Source organism: Chiloscyllium plagiosum, chromosome 2, assembly GCF_004010195.1.
Source record: "Chiloscyllium plagiosum isolate BGI_BamShark_2017 chromosome 2, ASM401019v2, whole genome shotgun sequence".
NCBI classification, from domain to species: domain Eukaryota; kingdom Metazoa; phylum Chordata; class Chondrichthyes; order Orectolobiformes; family Hemiscylliidae; genus Chiloscyllium; species Chiloscyllium plagiosum.
The window spans coordinates 10,460,547-10,478,878 of NC_057711.1; the positions used below are offsets into that span (position 1 = coordinate 10,460,547).

General features: G+C 42.4%; 1 protein-coding gene across 1 annotated transcript in view; it reads right to left on the bottom strand.

Annotated features, from left to right (window-relative positions):
- grk4 (G protein-coupled receptor kinase 4) overlaps positions 1 to 18,332 on the bottom strand; it is a 118,964-nt gene that overhangs the window by 15,370 nt on the left and 85,262 nt on the right. Inside the window, exons 4-8 of the mRNA XM_043703776.1 lie at positions 11,404 to 11,481; positions 10,225 to 10,325; positions 6,362 to 6,454; positions 4,806 to 4,869; positions 1,148 to 1,288 (exon numbers count right to left, since the gene is read on the bottom strand). Of these exons, the coding sequence (XP_043559711.1) occupies positions 1,148 to 1,288; positions 4,806 to 4,869; positions 6,362 to 6,454; positions 10,225 to 10,325; positions 11,404 to 11,481 (477 nt within the window). The remainder of the gene's footprint in view (positions 1 to 1,147; positions 1,289 to 4,805; positions 4,870 to 6,361; positions 6,455 to 10,224; positions 10,326 to 11,403; positions 11,482 to 18,332) is intronic.

Here is an 18,332-nt window from a genome sequence, read left to right on the forward strand (position 1 = left end):
AGCAGTTTTGGCCTATACTGTTCGGTTTAGATGAATGAGAAAGATCTAATTGTTGCGTATGAGATACTAAAGGAGATGGATAAAATAGATGGAGAGAAGTTATATTCTCTTTAGGGCAATCTAAAACAAGTAGTAGGTCATGGTTTTACACTAAGGGATGGGAGATTTAACACAGACAAGGAGGATTAAGGCCTACAAATCTGTGGAATTCATTGCTGCAGAGTGAAGTAGACACTGGGACTCTTGAGGAGAAGATAGGCAGATTTTTAATTACGCGGCAAAAGTAAGGACTGCAGATGCTGGAGATTAGAGTCAAGATTAGAGTGGTGCTGGAAAAGCACAGCAGGTCAGGCAGCATCCGAGGAGCAGGAAAATCGACGTTTTAGGCATTCGCCCTTCATCAGGGATTTTCAATTATCACCAGGTTAAAGGGATATGGAGAGTGGGCAGAATTACAACATTAAAAAGCATCTGGATGGGTATATAAATAGGAAATGTTTAGAGGGATGTGGGACAAATGCTGGCAAAAGGGACTAGGTCAGAATGGGATGTCTGATCAGCACGGACGAGTTGGACCGTAGGGTCTGTTTCCGTGCTAAATGACTTGATGACAGGGGAATGCCAGCTGAGCTGAGATCAGTCATGATCATATAAAATGGCAGAGCGGGCTCCAGGGCCTGAATTACCTACTTCTGGTCCAAGTTCTTATGTTCTAAAAGGAACAAAACGGAGATAGTGCAAAATAAAAATCAGCAGCCACCGTTCTTAGCCAACCTTGTAATGAGCTCAGTGCAGAGGTGAGCAGCAGAGGCAGAGATCCCAGGGAACTATGAATTATACATAATCATGACTATTAACTCAACTTAATCAGACCCACGATTCAGTAACACTGCATCTATTCATGAGACTCTTTTGCTGGAACCCTCTCTCTCTTCCTTTTGAAGGACTATTATACTTAATTTTGACCAAGTTATCAATTACCCATCATAATAGCTTCTGATATGGCCGAGTCCCAAATTTTGTCTAATATTGCTGTTTTGAAGTAAGTTTAAACATTTTATTTCACCAAAGGCCCTGTATAAATGCACGTTGTTTGAGCACAACAAAAATATATTTTCATAATATAAATAGACACAGTGACACTTACAACAAATCTACTGTTAACTTTCTCTAAAATCTTCTTTTCGTTTAACGCCATGTTCTCTCCTTTACGTTTTTTTATCCTCTTCTTTTCCAGCTTCTTACACGCATACATCTTCCCTGTGGCGCGGACCTGACAAGCACACACCTGGTGGTGGAGGAAGAGAGAACAGGTGAAGCTCAAGGTCAGGTGTAACAATTGATCTAATTGCATCAGATTGGAAAGGGGAGGTTGACCAAGACTGCAAGTGAATTCTCAGCTCCTTTGTAACTTACTGGGATCCTCATGTCTGCCTGAAAAGGGCCAGTAGGACTCTACAGCATAACATGATGCAAAGGTTGATATTTCTGCTCACGCTGCTCCCCCTCCCCACTCCACGTCACTGTCATTTCATAACCCCATCCAGAGTGCACTCACCTTTGAGTCAGAACTCGTTCACATTCCCAGTCCAGAAGCTCAATCCAAGGTGTCAGACCCAGTGTAGTGGGAATGCTGCAGTGTCAGAGGTACTGTCTTTCAGATGCGATGCTTGTCTGTTTTCAGGTGCTACTATTTTGGAGGAAGAACAAAGGGGTTCTCCCTGGTCTTCTGTTCAGTGCTAGAACGAGGGGCCTCGCATTTAGAGTCGTGGTGAGAGTCATTTATTTTTTGAGGATCAAATGTCACTGGAGCTCTCATCTCAACAGTGGTGGTGGTGTGGTCATTTATGTTTTTTTTAAAAAGGCAGAGACAGATGATATTCTTGACTCCCAAAGGGTACACAGGTGGATATGAATGTGAGTTGATTGCACAAACATATCAGACACCATCATATCACATCATGGAACAAGCTAGAGAGGTCATGTGGTCTACTCCTAACTCAGTACACATATTTATGTAATAATTAGTTCTCAACCAACCTCTAAACCAGATTAGCTGGTTTTAATCACATTGCTGTTTTTTGGGAGCTTGCTCTGCCCCAAACGGCTACTGTATTTCCTACATTGCAGTGAAAGTGAAATAGTAAGTATATCAATATAGTCATAGAAATGTACAGCATGGATCTGTGAATTGGTGTGTCCTGAACTTGTGAAAGTTGCAGCAGAAATTCATGTCTCTCTCTTTCTCTGGTGACCATCTAGTGCTCAAATCCCACAGGCAAGAGTTCCACCAACAGGGGTTACCACAACACTGTTCAGGTTTGCAGTGGTCAGTGAGAGCATTCTTTCTCCCAGGGCCCCTCCCCACCCCCCCGCCACATTGCACCTTCTGCAAAGCTGAGGGGCAACTAAGTAATCAAATAAACCATAAGGATATAGCAGAAGCAGGCCATTCAGCCCATCAAGTCTGCTCGACCATTCATCAAGCTGATAATCCTCAACTCCGCTTTCCCTCCCTTCCCCCATAAGCCTTCCTTGTCATTAAAAATCTGCCTGAGCCTTGAATATACTTAATGACCCAACCTCTATAATGCTCTATCTTACAGATTTCTACAGATTTACCACCCTCAGAAGAAATTTCTCACCTGTCTTAAGCATGCAATCCTTTATTCTCAGAATCTGCCCACTGGTCCTGGATCCCTTCGGGAGGAACAGCCTCTCTGCATCTACCCTCATGTGTTTCAATAAAGTTGCCTCTCATTCTCCTAAACTCCAACGAGCAGGCCTAATTTACTCAAATTACTTACAGGTTTTTGTGGACAGCGTATAGCGAAGAAAAGGACTTGCATTTATATAGAGACTTCCACAATCTCAGCATCCCAAAATACAGCCAATGAAATATTTTCTGAAGGATAAGTATTGTTGTAATTTTGGAGACACAGCATCCAAACTGAATACAGCAAGCTCTCACAAGTAGTAATAAAGCACATAATTATATCACATTTTAAAAAAAGATTCACATGGGTTTGCGAGGTTAAATATTCACCAGAAAACCAATAGAAAGTTGCCTGCTCTTTAAGATAACTGGGAAAGACAGTCCAGCAATGGATTGTCAGTTTAGTTCATGTGCCAAATATGGAAGTGAGACTTGAACCCATAACCTTCTCACTCAAAGGCAATACACTGCGCCAAGGTTAACACACCAAGTGAAGAAAATCAAAAATTTCATCAGGATGCCAACCAGATACATTAGAGAATCCCAGAGCTTCACTTTCTGCCTCCCCAGAATTGAAACATCAGTCTATTCTGGCTTTATTCTGGCAAAGTCCTGGTCAATGTCATCCACGATACTCAATCAGACTGGTAATGAAATCCTCCAAGAAATATTCACCCTCTGATCCCTTCTCCACACACCCTGAGCAATGGGAGACTCCTTACTGGAGGAGGAATGGACTTGCAATGGAAGAAATTCAGGGAACATTCCCTCGGTTGAACCCTGGGATGAAGAGTTTGTCCTTTGCTCATTGGTGTTTAGAAAAATAAACGATCTTTTTGAAATACAGAGGTTCCTCAGAAGACTGGACAGGATGAATGCTGAGGGACTATTTCCTCTTGTGGGAGAATCTGGAATGAACGGGCACAGTTTCAAAATAAGATGTTCCTTACTTTGGATTGAGGAGTGGTTGCATTCTTCTCTCAGAATTGTGAATCTGCAAAACTCTACCATACACACCGTAGAAGAGGTTGGGCCTTTGAATGCATTCAAGGCTAAATTAAACAGAATCTTCAACTATTTTTGATGGTGGTGGAGGTTGTCAGGGTGGAGAGGGAAGAAAGAGGAGGTCAAGGTTTACTGCTATGAGGAATGGGCAGCATAGTGGAGTTGAGGCAGAGATTAAATCAGGCCTGATTTTGTTAAATGATGGAACAGGCATGAAGGTTCGAATGGTCTAATCCTGCTCGTAATTACATTCTTACCCTCTTTCACCTTTTCCTTGTGACAGTCAGGTGAGATACATCCCAGATCCAAATCTCCAACTCTGTACCACCCTCTTGACCTATTCTCTCTGTCCACCTTCCTATCCAATCCACTCTCCCCACTGACCTATCACCTCTCCTCCTACCTGCATCCACTTATCACTTTCCCACCTACCTTTCCCCCAACCCCCTATTTATTTCTCATTTCACCACCCCTCCCCCCCACCCCCAACATCGCTGATGAAGGGCTTGTGCCCAAATCGTCGACTCTTCTGCTGCCTGACCTGCTGTGCTTTTCCAGCACTATCCTTTTCGCCTCGGGTGAAATACAGGTCTACCGGTAGATATCACTGTGTGGCTAGAGTCGAGAGCGTGGTGCTGGAAAAACACAGCAGGTCAGGCAGCATCCGAGGAACAGGAGAATCAACTGTGTGTGGCTAGCTTAGTGATTACCAATGAGCTAGTCAACCACAGAGTGGACCACCTTTCATACAGAGTTCAATGTGTAGGAGATCAGTACCAGGGAAGCCTCTCCTGTCTAGGGTAGCAGATCCCACCCTGCTGTCAGCCTGGACGGCAAGCAGACACCACAACACAAATTGGAGATTCTCTATCTTTATGGGTCAATCATTCACTGGCTAAACTCACTGAAATGTCAGTGGATCTCTTCCAAGGCTGTTTAAAGACATTCTGGGACTGGACGTGAGAAGTAACTTGAGCAGGAAGTAGCTTTTCCCTTCACATCAGGAACATGATTATTATTTTGCCAACAGATACAAGAATAATCTTCAGGTATAGTCAAGTACAAACATTATTGCTGAACTTACCTCACCAAATCCTCCTTTTCCGAGTACTCGATAATGTCGAAACGTGTTTTTTGTTGCAGGTTGCCTAAAAGATGATAGAAAAGAGGCATGAGTCTAGGACAAGTAAGGAAAGTCAAGTCTGAATCCATGTGTTAAAAACCCCTATTCCCTCAGTATAACAAGTACACACACGAGTGCGCACTGGTCATGTGGGCATTTCTGGAGATTATACAGTGACTGTGCTGCTCTATGTGTTGCTTTATGAATCTGTAACTCACTTTGGGGAGATGGTGACATTGTGGTAATCCTGTGTACCAAACTTTTGCTTTGGGAATACAGGTTCAAATCCCACCATGCGAGCTGGTGGAAGTTAAATTGAATTATTAAACCTGGAAGAAGGGAGCATAATTTTAAAGTGAAAAGCAAGAGGTTTGAAGGGGATTTGAGGAAAACCTTTTTCATCCAGAGGGTGCTTGTGACATGTAGTGAATTGCCTGGGAAGAGTGTTAAGGCAAGAGACATCAAAACCTCAAAAATCTTTGATGAGCGCTTGAAGTGTCATAACATTCAAGGCTATGGGCCTGGTGCTAGCAAGTGGGACTAGTGGAGGTGGTAGCTTATTTTTGGTAGTAAAGAGTATTCCATCTAACTCATGACTTGCAGATTACGTTCAAAATCTAGGGAGTCAGATGTGAATTACTGCAAGACTTCTAGCCTCTGACCTGCTCTTGTAACCACAGTAGATGACTAGCCCAGTTCAGTTTCTAGTCAATGGTAAACCTCAGAATGTTGATGGTGGTGTATAACAGTGATGGAGATTTCACTTAACATCAAGGGGAGATGATTAGAGAATCTGTCTCATTGGAGATGGTCATTGCCTGGCACTTGTGTAGCATGAATGTTACTCAAAAGAAATTCTTTAAAACAAAGACAGTAAAAAAAACTTCTGAAAATATCAAATTTCTACTGGGGAAAGGTGGAAATTGAAGAGTGTAGTTAGAAAATGGAGCAGTGAGCTTGACACCAGTGCACAAGTAAAACAGTTCCATGACCTTTGAGGGTCCCCCTGGCTTTATACTGAGAATAAAAGTGGCAAGTCACCTATATGCAACAGCAGTCTGACTACACTTCATCAAGTGAGGTCTGGCAATAGGTACTAACACTGCAACACTCATTTTACCAGATGGAAAGGGTGTGGTTGCAATCGAAAGCAATAACCAGAGACATGGGAAGGAAAGCCAAAAATCAAAGATGCAAAAACAAATTATTCATTTCGCTACATATCAAGGTGTTCACAGGACCACCACCAATCAGAAGGGAACATTTCCCATAGATGAAGTCTCCCCGTTGGTGGAGGAAGGAACAGTTTCCTGGGGACTTTTTTTTTGGGGGTGGATGGAAAGAGAGAAACAATCATTGATAAAGCTCAGTGATCAGCAAAATTGCTCACCATCTGAATATAATGGGCTTCTGTTCCTGAAGAACAGCAAATCAGACTACGTCTGGCACCTCTTTAGAAAGGTATCAACTTAGTTGTTATCAGAATTGTAACTGAAGATATCCCCATATCACATTACCTTTCTAACCATTTCCACTGTAGGAATCGTGAGAAGTACATACTTTCTTGGTATTCCGTGAATGGTTTATCACTTAGATAATCATGGACAGCTCTGCAAATAAAATTGGTGAAACTAAAATAAGAGACATTAATAAAATTCCAACAAGAAGCTACAGGTTTAATGTCCAAAATCCAGCTGTCTGCAAACCAGATACCTTTACAACTCAGAATTGTTACAGAATCATTGCAACTACTATAGAAGGCCATTTTTGCAAGGGACTTATCATTATCAGCTGGATGACTGAACATTTTTCCAAGAGGATGAGCTATACATATGGTAACATATTGGTTACATTACAAGACCAACAATCCGGAGACCTGAATAATTGACCCTGCAACATGGTCACAACAGCTGAGAAATTTGCATTCAGCAGTAGGTCTGCTATAAAAGTAGCTTGTCTCCATATTAATAAAACCCCTCTGGTTCACTAATGTCCTCTAGGACAGAAGAAATGTTTGTTACTTGGTTTGCCCACGTGACTCCAGACCAGCAGCTATGTGCTCCAGCAAGGCTTTTTATCATATACAAGATGGTGCAAAACTGCCACCTACTCAAGGGCTATTAGGGATGGACAATGAATGGTGGCCTCGTAAGTGGTGCCCACATCTCATGAATCAATTTAAAGCAAAAGATTCAAGCTAAATCCTTTTGAACAAGATTGATTCCTTAATATCTGGGTATGGCTGGCTAGGTCAGCATTTATTGTGCATCTGTAGTTCCTCAATTAGTACTGATTTTTTAAATTAATGAATCTGGCTCATTCATGGGGACTGGAGGTGGACACTAGAACCAAATTACTAAGAAAAGGTTTGCTTCCCTGAATTGAAGGAACTTGTAAATGGATGAAAACATTGCAAGAGAAAACACTTCACTTTGGCAAGGCTTTGCTTTTTGCAACAGCTGTAACTATGTAGCTCAACACTGAAATGTTACTGGTGTTGACTTGTTTAGGCAGACTTGAATGGGGAGTTTAAGGTAAAGGAACCCCTGAGGGGACAGTGATCACAATATGATAGAATTTACCCAGCAGGAGAAGCCGGAAACAGATGTAACATTACTATAATTGAGTAAAGGTGACTAAAAATCACGCGAGGGAGGAGATGGCCAGAGGTGGTTGGAAGGGGATCCAGGCTGTGGAACAGCAATGGCAGGATTTCATGGGGTAATTTCGGAAGCACAACAGAAATTCATGCCAAGGAAGAAACATATTACAGGGAGGAGGATGCAACCATGGGTGACAAGGGAACGCAACGGGGGGCACGGTGGCTCAGTGGTTAGCACTGCTACCTCAGAGCATCAGGGTCCCAGGTTCAATTTCAGCCTCAGGCGACTGTCTGTATGGAGTTTGCACATTCTCCCCATCTCTACATGGGTTTCTTCCAGGTGCTCTGGTTTTCTCCCACAGTCCAAAAATGTGCAGGTCAGGTGAACTGGCCATGTTAAATTGCCCATAGTGTTAGGTACATTAGTCAGAGGGAAATGGGTCTGGGTGGGTTACTCTTTGGAGGGTCGGTGTGGACTTGTTGGGCCAAAGGGCATGTTTCCACACTGTGGGGAATCTAATCTTATCTAATCATAAAAGCAAATGTTCATAGCACAACGTGGTGAAGATTAATGGAGAGCCAGAGGATAACTAAAATAGCAATGAGGGAGGAAAAGATGATTAAGTGAGGGATGTGATGATGCTGCTCCTTTGACAAGGTTATTCTGTCCTTGTTTTTCTTTTGGTTCCTAGACAGGGATTGTAAGCGGAGAGGTTCCAACATGTCTGGTTTGTATGGGTTTTAGGGCCAATTTGATTATAGCTAACCGATAACGGCCTCATGAAAAAGGCTTTCCAGTTTTTACAAAATAAACACTTGTACAATGAAAGGGGAATGGCCAGTTCTCCTGGCTCTGCTTTTCTCTGGTTTCTTTTTGTATCAGTAAGCTGCTTTGTTTGCAGTTGCTGGTTAAGTTTTAACTGGGAACCCAGAGAAGCTGCTGGATCCAAAGAAACAGTTCCATGCTGACTCTCTCTCCCTCTCTCTTGGACATTGCTCCTGTAAGAAACTGTGTTTGATTTTACCTTTTTTGCCAAAGGGTGCATTATGGGATGTTGCAAGTATTTGGAACAGCATCATTAAATTTTAATAGTGTTCGTTGGATTTTCAAATAGTTACGTTATTCTAAATTTGTTTTTTTTTGTTCGTGTATAAATAAATTCTGTTTCATTTAAAATAGTGTGTTTGGGCCAGCTGCATCACTCCTGAAATATCCACTATACACAAGCTTAAAACAACGAGAAAAGTTAAGGCTACCTTCTAGAAATGTTTCAGGGGGTCTGGCCTGGTCCATAACAGAGTAAGCTAGATAGCAATATAAAAGAGTATTGCACAAGTTTGTTTTTAAAAAAGGTATCTACAAAGAAAGAGAGGGGCAAGACTGGACACTGAATCACTGGGAAATGAGGCTAGAGAAGTAGTAATGGGGTACAAAGAAATAGCATAGGAACTGAATAGGTACTTGGCATCGGTTTACATAGTGGAAGACACCAGCAGCAAGCCAGAACTTCAAGAGAGTCGGGGGCAGAGGTGGGTGAAGTGGCTATCACTAAGGAGAAAGTGCTGAGGAAGCTGAATGGTCTGAAAGTGGATAAATCACCTGGACCAGATTGATTAAACCCCAGAGTTCTGAAGGAGATAGCAGAAGAAATTGTAGAGACATTGATCATAATTTTCAGGAATCACTGGAGTCAGGGAGGGTGCCAGAGGGCTGGAAAATGGCTAATGTCTCACCATTTGAGGAGGCATAGAGGCAGAAGACAGGAAACTATAGGCCAGTTAGCCTGACCTTGTTCATTGGTAAGATTTTAGAGTCCATTATTAAACATGAGATTGTGGAATATTTGGAACTGGAAAGTAAAATAGGGCAGAATGAACATGGCTTTATCAAGGGGAGGTCATACCTGATGGATCTGTTAGAATTCTTTGAGGAGGTAATAACCAAGTTAGACTAAGCACAACCAGTGATCATGAAATATTGATTTCCAGAGGCCTTTGACAAGATGTCACACATAAAGTTGCTAAATAAGAGCCCATAGTGTCAGAGGCACGATACTGGCTGGATAGAGGATTGGCCAGCTTGCAGAGAGTTGGGATAAAAGGATCTTTTTCAGGATGGAGCCTAGTGACTCGTGGGGGTTCTGCAGGAATACATGTTAGGACCACAATTATTTATCAATTAACTCTGCAATTTTCAAAAGAGCAAACATCCCTTTGAAAGTTACGATCGATTCAAACAATTTCTCAGTCAGTACACTCCAGCTCATGACAGCTCACCACAAAATTCTCCCCTCCCCACCCCTATCTTTCATTAATCCATCCAGTGGAGAGTCTCCTCTTGGCTTCCTTTCTCAACATGGGTAAAAGGTCTATAATATTTGCTTCAGCGTAATTTCTGCTTTACTACAGTTGCTTTAGCCATTGTGCATGTTCACCATTCACAACCAATTTCTTATTTAAGCAAACTAATTTTTAAAAAATATATTCTCCAGCTGTCCCTTGGTTTTCTCTCTTTACCACTTTTTACAGACATTCAAATTCTCCACTACACAGGATTCAATTAATATAGTGACTACAACACATTATATACATTAGTAATGGATTAAAAAGTTATGGAGTGTGGGCAGGAAAGCAGAATTGAGGCAAAGATGAGATCAGCCATGATTGTACTAAATGGCGGAATAGGCTCGAGGGGCTAAATTGCTTACTCCTGCTTTTTAAGCTCTTCAACACAAAATCGCCAGTCATTTACTCAAATGTAATCAAGTGTAGACTTACTTCACACATTCTGTAAAGATTTCCTTACAAGGACTTTCCTCCAATTTCTCTTTGCACTGCTTCACCATTTCCACAGGCACTTCAGGTAAATGAGCTACTGACTGCAAATACATAGCACCAGCATTATAAAAATAATTACTCAACAATAACTTGCACTTATCTCACTTTTGCCATAGCAAAATGCCCCAAAAATGCTTTCCAGGACTGTAATTAACCAAAATTTGCAACTGAGCCGTATAGTGAGATATGAGGGGAGATGCCCAAACGTTGATCAGACAATTGATGGATTTAGATTAACAATTTATCTAACAAGATTGATACACTTCTACTGACCAAAAGGGAAGGATGGGAAAAGTAGGTTTAGACAGTTAGTCCATAAATGAGACAATGATCTTGTTGAATGGTGGAAGCAGCTTGAGCTAAATGGGTGACTCCTTCTCCTCTGTACCCACCATGGTAGGCACCAATAGTTGTGGACTGTCTCTAGGATTCTAAATGTTACGAAATTAAAATGTTACTTTCCAACATTTATTTGATTTAGTTCAACAAGCTTGCAAATAAAGGCAACTGATAGCAACTTTTAACTATTCAGAACCTGGCAGATAAACTTAAGAAGGAGAGTTTTGCGTAACTGCTGAAATCCAATTAGGTATTTTTAAAATTCAATCATTCACAGGTTGTGGCCATCACTGGCCAAGCCAGTATTTAATCCCCAACCCCAATTACCCAGAGGGGAATTGAGAGTAGGCCACATTGCTGTGGTTCAAGTCCCTACTGTGGGAATCATGCCAAGATGAGGGATTGCAAAGTGAATGAAATCTCATCATTGCCCACTGCAGGACCTCTCACCCCAACAATGAGGTTATAGCATTTAACAACTGAAGCTTATAGAAGACCGATTCCCTGAATAGCTGACAGGAGGGAGATGCATTCATACAAACAGATGTTGTCGTATATTTAATATTCTTAGCAAAGGGCATGGGAGACAGAAGATAAGATTGGGAAAAAAAAAATTTGGTAGGTAACAGAGGAAACAGCTAATTAACATTTTTTTAAAAAATGCATTTCAATATCTTAACAGTGAGAAAAAAAACTTTCACAAACTGAATTTCTCCATAATTGTACATCAAAAGATGACAAATTAGTTTGAAATTATGGAAAAATTGCATACCAACATACCCCATTGTTGAAGTAGGTCTCTAAAAGCTGGAGTCCGCAATCTCGACGCTTCTCATCCGGAGCCACTTCATAATCTGCCTAGAAACAGATAGTATCACAATCAGACCATTGTCAGGAATGGAGTGGAGCTAAGGTTAGAATTTACACAATCTGATTCACGTGTATTGGCTTCTTAAAACAGGACAACAGTGAGAAATTAAAAATGGTACCATCTCTTTAATGGCTATGGTCTTGGAAACTGATGTCTAATCTTGCTTTATTGCTTCCATTGATTTTCCTCTTTGTTGCTCACATTGAATTCCTTCCATTGTTTCATCCTTTCCAATCTCTGTATCCTCCATTGACCTCAATGCACCAGGAACTCTGTTCTTCCAATTCTAGCTTCTTGTGCTTACTGCACCACTACTGATCTTCCATAATCTAAACCCCAAGCCCCAGGTAACTCTTCCCCTAACCTCTTGACTTCTCTCACCTTCTTTAAGTAGTCAAGTCTTTGACCAAGCTTTTGACACCTGATCCAAACGTTCCCTCCGTTAGCTCTGTTATTTTGTCTGTGGCACTGCTGCAAGGCACCTGGAGGCATTGTGCTAATTGAAAGACGCTTTATAAATGCAAAAAAGAAGTTTTTCCTTTATTCTTTCACCTATTGTCCATATCATTCTTGTCATCAAATGATAGACTTTTACAACACAGAAAAAGGCTCATCAAGTCTGAAAGAGGCAACAAAACAAACCACCTGTGTGCACTTAACTTCTCTGTACCCTTATCTCTCTCGGCACCATATAGAGGTGGCTTAGTGTGGTTAACACTGGTGCCTCAGTGCCAGGGACCCAGGTTCAATTTTAGCCTCAGGACCCTGTGGAGTTTGCACACACTTCCAGTGCTTGCATGGGTTTCCTCCAGCAGTCCAAAGATGTGCCGGTTTGGGTGGATTGGCCATGCTAAATTGCTCAAAGTGTCCAGGCATGTGCAGGCTAGGTGGGTTAGCCATGGGAACTGCAGGGTTACAAGGACAATGGTTCTGAGTGGGATGCTCTTCGGAGAGTTGGTGTGGATGTGGACAAGATGTGCCAAAAGACCTGTTTCTATACTGTAGGGATTCTGTGATTCTATAATGTAGCTCAGAGGAGGTTCTTAGCACAGGTTTTCACCTGCTCTGATTAACCACCAATCAACAGCAGGTTTAGACGTAGGAAGGAATGTACTTTACAAAAAGGGCATGATCCTATTCTTGGTTCCCACCCACTCCTACAGCTTTCCAGATCTTTTAAAGTTTCCCCATGAGCAATGCAAGGTGACTCATTTCACAACCTCTCCCACATGGTAAATGCCTAACCCTGTACTTAACACTTCTTGTGATATGGAAAAAGTACTCTCATCAAGTAAAGACGTTTCAACCCATCAGATTGACTCTTCAACACATGCAGAGATTTGGTTTCTCTCCAGGACTCAACATTTCCTCCATAATTACTGAAACCATTGAACACAACTCCAATTTACAAATCCCCTCTTGATCAGGACTGATCCAGGTACTTTCCAAAAACCTAGAACTAACTGCTACTTTTGTCAACAGTTTCACACGCTCACTCTTTGTCGAGTTTTAAGGGGTTTGGTGTTGTGGACGAACCAACGTTCATCAGGAATTACATTTTAGGAACTTCTGTCTACTCAGGCCATCCAGCTAAATTTACATTTCTCCATCACAACATTCACCTGTCCATCTGAGAGAGTTTTAAATCTGGAAGTGTTTATGCAAAGAACTGAAACCCTAAACTTGTCTTTCACTAATTTTAGCCTTGTTCCTTCAAGTTGTATGAAGTTGTGCGTGGTAAAGTTTGGAAATTAGGCAGAGATGAGATGGACACTCAACACATCAATATTGAGAATAACTAGCCCAGGTCCTGCCAACAAAAACCAAAATACTACAGGAGCTGTAATTCTGAGACACAAACAGAAAACACTGAGCCAGTCAGGCAGCGTCTGCAAAGAGAGAATTAAAGTTAACTTTGATGAAGAGCAGGAGACATGCAGTAGGATGCTGGCACAAGGCCAAAAGGGAAACACAGACAGGTAAAGAAATACAAGACAGATCTAGAGAACCAGTTAAAAAAATCTTATTCTTTTAATAAATTTGGTTGAACCAGGTATGAGATATCTCCATGATCATCAGATGAGGAAGTTGGAATTTATGCCAGATCTTAAGAGCACGACCACTGTGCCACAAGACCTAGAGAATCTGTAAATAGCAACAATGACATTCTCGTCAAGTGCTGCAGTCCAAAGCAAAAGGTGCTAACACTACGACAGCAAAGGATTGAACTGGCTATTCCGAACCCAGAAGCCAAAGACTGCTAAATTGGAAGAGGTGCTGTTCTTCAAGCTTCTGTTGAGCTTAATGGGAACAGTGTAGTCTTAGGCAGTAAACAGAGGTCAAGAAACAGAATGCCAGCACTCCTCTCTATTCAAAGATGATGCAGAGACCTGGTGTTCCAGCAGCCTCTACTTTTTGTCATTTACGTAAATGATTTGGATGTGAGCATAAGAGGTACAGTCAGTAAGTTTGCAGATGACACCAAAATTGGAGGTGTTAATGGACAGCGAAGAGGGTTACCTCAGATTACAACAGGATCTGGGCCAATGGGCTGAGAAGTGGCAGATGCAGTTTAATTCAAATAAATGCGAGGTGCTGCATTTTGGGAAAGCAAATCTTAGCAGGACTTTTACACTTAATGGTAAAGAGTGTTGCTGAACGAAGAGACCTTGGAGTGCAGGTTCATAGCTCCTTGAAAGTGAAGTCGCAGGTAAATAGGATAGTGAAGGTGGCGTTTGGTATGTTTTTCTTTAATGGTCAGAGTATTAAGTACAGGAGGTGGGAGGTCATATTGCAGCTGTACAGGACATTGGTTAAGCCACTGTTGGAATATTGCATGCAATTCTGGTCTCCTTCCTTTCGGAAAGATGTTGTGAAACCTGAAAGGGTTCAGAAAAGATTTAAAAGAATGTTGCCAGGGTTGGAGGATCTGAGCTACAGGGAGAGGCTGAACAGGCTGGGGCTGCTTTCCCTGGAGCATCGGAGGCTGAGGGGTGACCTTATACATGTTTACAAAATTATATGGGGCATGGATAGAATAAATAGACAAAGTCTTTTCCCTGGGGTCGGGGAGCCCACAACTAGAGGGCATAGGTTTAGGGTGAGAAGGGAAAGATATAAAAGAGATCTCAGGGCAACTTTTTCACATAGAGGGTGGTACATGTATGGAATGAGCTGCCAGAGGATGTGGTGGAGGCTGGTACAATTGCAACATTTATGAGGCATTTGAATGGGTATACGAATAGGAAGGGTTTGGAGGGATATGGGCCGGGTGCTGGCAGGTGGGACTAGATTGGGTTGGGATATCTGGTCAGCATGGACAGGTTGGACCGAAGGGTCTGTTTCCATGCTGTGCATCTCTATGACTCTATGGCAAGGGTAACAGGAGGAAGGCAGCATCAGAGAGCTACTGTCACTGGACTAGTAGTCAAAAGATTCAGGCTAATCCTCTGATACGAATCTCTGAGGTTCTCTCATACTGTAAGAAAGTGACAAAATTGGAATTGAATTAAGAAATCTGGAATTAATCACTAGTCTAATGGCAACCTGGTAACTACTGGAAATACAGTGACACAACGCAGGGTGGCTCAGTGGTTAGCGCTGCTGCCTGACAGCGCCAGGGACCCAGGTTCATTTCCAGCCTTGGTTGAATGTCTGAGTGGAACATAGAACATAGAAGAATACAGCGCAGTACAGGCCCTTCGGCCCTCGATGTTGCGCCGAACCAAGCCCACCCAACCTACACTAGCCCACTATCCTCCATATGCCTATCCAATGCCCGCTTAAATACCCATAATGAGGGAGAGTCCACCACTGCTACTGGCAGGGCATTCCATGAACTCACGACTCGCTGAGTAAAGAACCTACCCCTAACATCTGTCCTATACCTACCCCCCCTTAATTTAAAGCTATGCCCCCTTGTAATGGCTGACTCCATACGTGGAAAAAGATTCTCACTGTCGACCCTATCTAAACCTCTAATCATCTTGTACACCTCTATCAAGTCACCCCTAAACCTTCTTTTCTCCAATGAAAACAGCCCCAAGTGCCTCAGCCTTTCCTGGAGTTTGCACCTTTTCCAAGTGTCTGTGTGGGTTTCCTCTGGGTGCTCTGGTTTTCTCCCACAGTCCAAAGATGTGGGGGTGAGGTGGATTAGCTATGCTACATTGCCACAGTGTCCAGGGATGTGCAGGCTAGACAGATCAGCCATGGGAAACATGAGGTTATGGGGATAGAAGATGGGGAGTGAGTCTGGGTGGGATGCTCTTTGGTGGGGCATTGCAGATTCAAATGGGCTGAATGGCTTCTTTCTGCACTGTAAGAATTCTGCGATTACCATAAAATTGCACCTAGTTCACGAATGTCCTTTAGGGAAAGAAATCAACCATCCTCATCCAATCTAGCTTACGTCTGACTCCAGATCCACAGCAAAGCTGTTGACGCTCAACTTCCCTCTAAAGTGGCAGAGTAAGTCATTCAGTTCAAGAGCAAATTAGGGATGGACAACAAAAGCCTTGCCAGTGACCCCCACATCTAAAAGAATAAACAGAAAATAAAGAGGAGAAAAGTTGATATATCAGCAGATTGGCCTGAATTTCCCATTTGCTTTATGAACCCACTATAAAATTGCATAGATACTGGCAGGTGAAGTGTCTCTCTGGTTTTATCAATGGGAGTGCTCCAGAATCCTGTCCATAGAAAAGTACGAGATTAAAGATCTGAATCTAAACATCTTATACTGTCAGAAGTCACACACACCAGGTTATATATAAATTATAAGCTTCCAAATAAACCAGTCGGACTATAACCTGGTGTCGTGTGACCTCTGACCTTGTCCACCCCAGTCCAACACCGGCACGTCCACTTCAAAGCTTGTACTTGATCACACAGTTTTCTCCTTAACTCTAACTTGACTGCAAAACAGTCTACTGCAAATTGTCCACACAGAGGTTAGTGTAAAGCAGCACTCAGCCAGGTGCCTCTCCTCAGGAAGAGAAGCTGCAACTCAGATTTCAAACAAGAGTCACCAGTCTGGTTTCAGGCCCTCAGGGGAACTAAGTTATGAGAAAGCTTCAACAAACTCAATAGTTTTCTTTAGTCTGGCCAAAATGAGAGGGAAGGCAAGCCAACATTTTAAATATTGGAAATCTGTATTCTACAATGTGGTGATAAGGAGCAGGAACTTGAACCAATTTAGTCCTCCTTATCCAAAATTGCATCTACAGCTAGAGTAATAGCCTGCTGCTAGTTAACTCTAATTGATCTGCAGTTAACTCAGTCTTCCTATCAAGGAAAGATATACCACCATAGGAGCACTAAACTAATTCCTGAGAGCACAGGAATTGAGAAGATTAAGTCTACATTCGAGTTTTCAACAAATGAGATCCTATCTAACTGAAATACTCAAAATTCTTAAAGGGGTCAACAAGGTACATGAGGAAAGATCTTTCCCCTTGAGGGGGTGAGAGAGTGGTCAAGAAACTGGAGACTGTGTCTCAGAATAAGAGATAGACCATTTAGATATAAACTATGACCAGAGGTAGGCCATTCAGCCCTTCCAGCCTGCTCCACCATTCAATATGATCATAGCTGATCCAGTGACTCAGCGCCATTCACTCTCTCCATTGATGCTTTGAATATGTTCAAAACAAAATCAATCCCTCTCTCGAATATACTCAGTGATCAGCCTCCGCAGCCTTGTGGGAGCAAATTCTACATAGTTTGACCATCCTCTGGTGAGGAAATGTTTCCTCATGTCATTTCCTATATGGGAGGTAAAAACAAGGACTGCAGATACTGCTCCTCGGATGCTTCCTAACCTGCGTGCTTTTCCAGCAGCACTCTAATCTAGACTCTAATTTCCTATCTGGTCTACTTCATATCCTGATATGGTGTCCCCTAGCTCTATACTCACTAACGGGGTGGGGGGGATGGGGACACATCCTCCCTGCATCTGTTCAGTGCAGCCTGGTTCAAGTTTCAACCAGATCTCCTCTCATTCTTTCAAACTCCCGTGATCACAGGCCCAGTCGATCCATTTCCGCACAGGGCTGACCTGCCATCCTTGGCATCAGCCCAGTGAACCTTCGCTACACTCTCTCTATGGCAAGAGGCCAAGATGAAAGATGTATTATTTTCTTTTGTAATCATTAGTAGGATGTGGACAGCACTGGTTGGGTCAGCATTTATTGCCCATCTACAGTTGCCCTTGGGACGAGTTGCCTTCTTGAACCACTACGATCAATTTTATTAAATGTGCTGGGTCAAAATTCTTGAATTCCCTTCCTAATGACACTGAAGGAAAGGGATATATTTCCAAGTCCTTCCTTTTATTGCTATTGTTGACCTTCTGTAAGAGGTAATGGGTTTGGAAGGTGCTATCCAAGGAGTTTTGATTAATGCATCTGTCGGAAGTACACACAACTGTTACAAACATCCCCATTTCTGACATTATGACACAGAGAAGATCATTGATGAAACAGCTGATGGTTGGATCTCTCTTACATCCCTGAGGAACTCCTGCAGAGATGTCCCAGAGCTGAAATGACTGACCTCCAGATAGATCTTCAACCAGTGGAGAGTTTATCCACTGATCCCCTTTCTCCAAGTTTGAACCAAGACTGTAATAAAATCAGCAGCTGAGTGGCCTTGTTGGAACCCAAACTGGGCATCAGTGAGCTTGATAACACTGCTGAAGACACCTTCCAACAATTTACCGATGAGCAAAATGTGCGGAGCTCCCCTATCATTGAAAATGGGGATATTTCCCAAACCTCTTGCCCCAGTGAGTTGTTAAATGGCCACCACCATTTAAATGGTTTGATCCGTTTGTCATGGA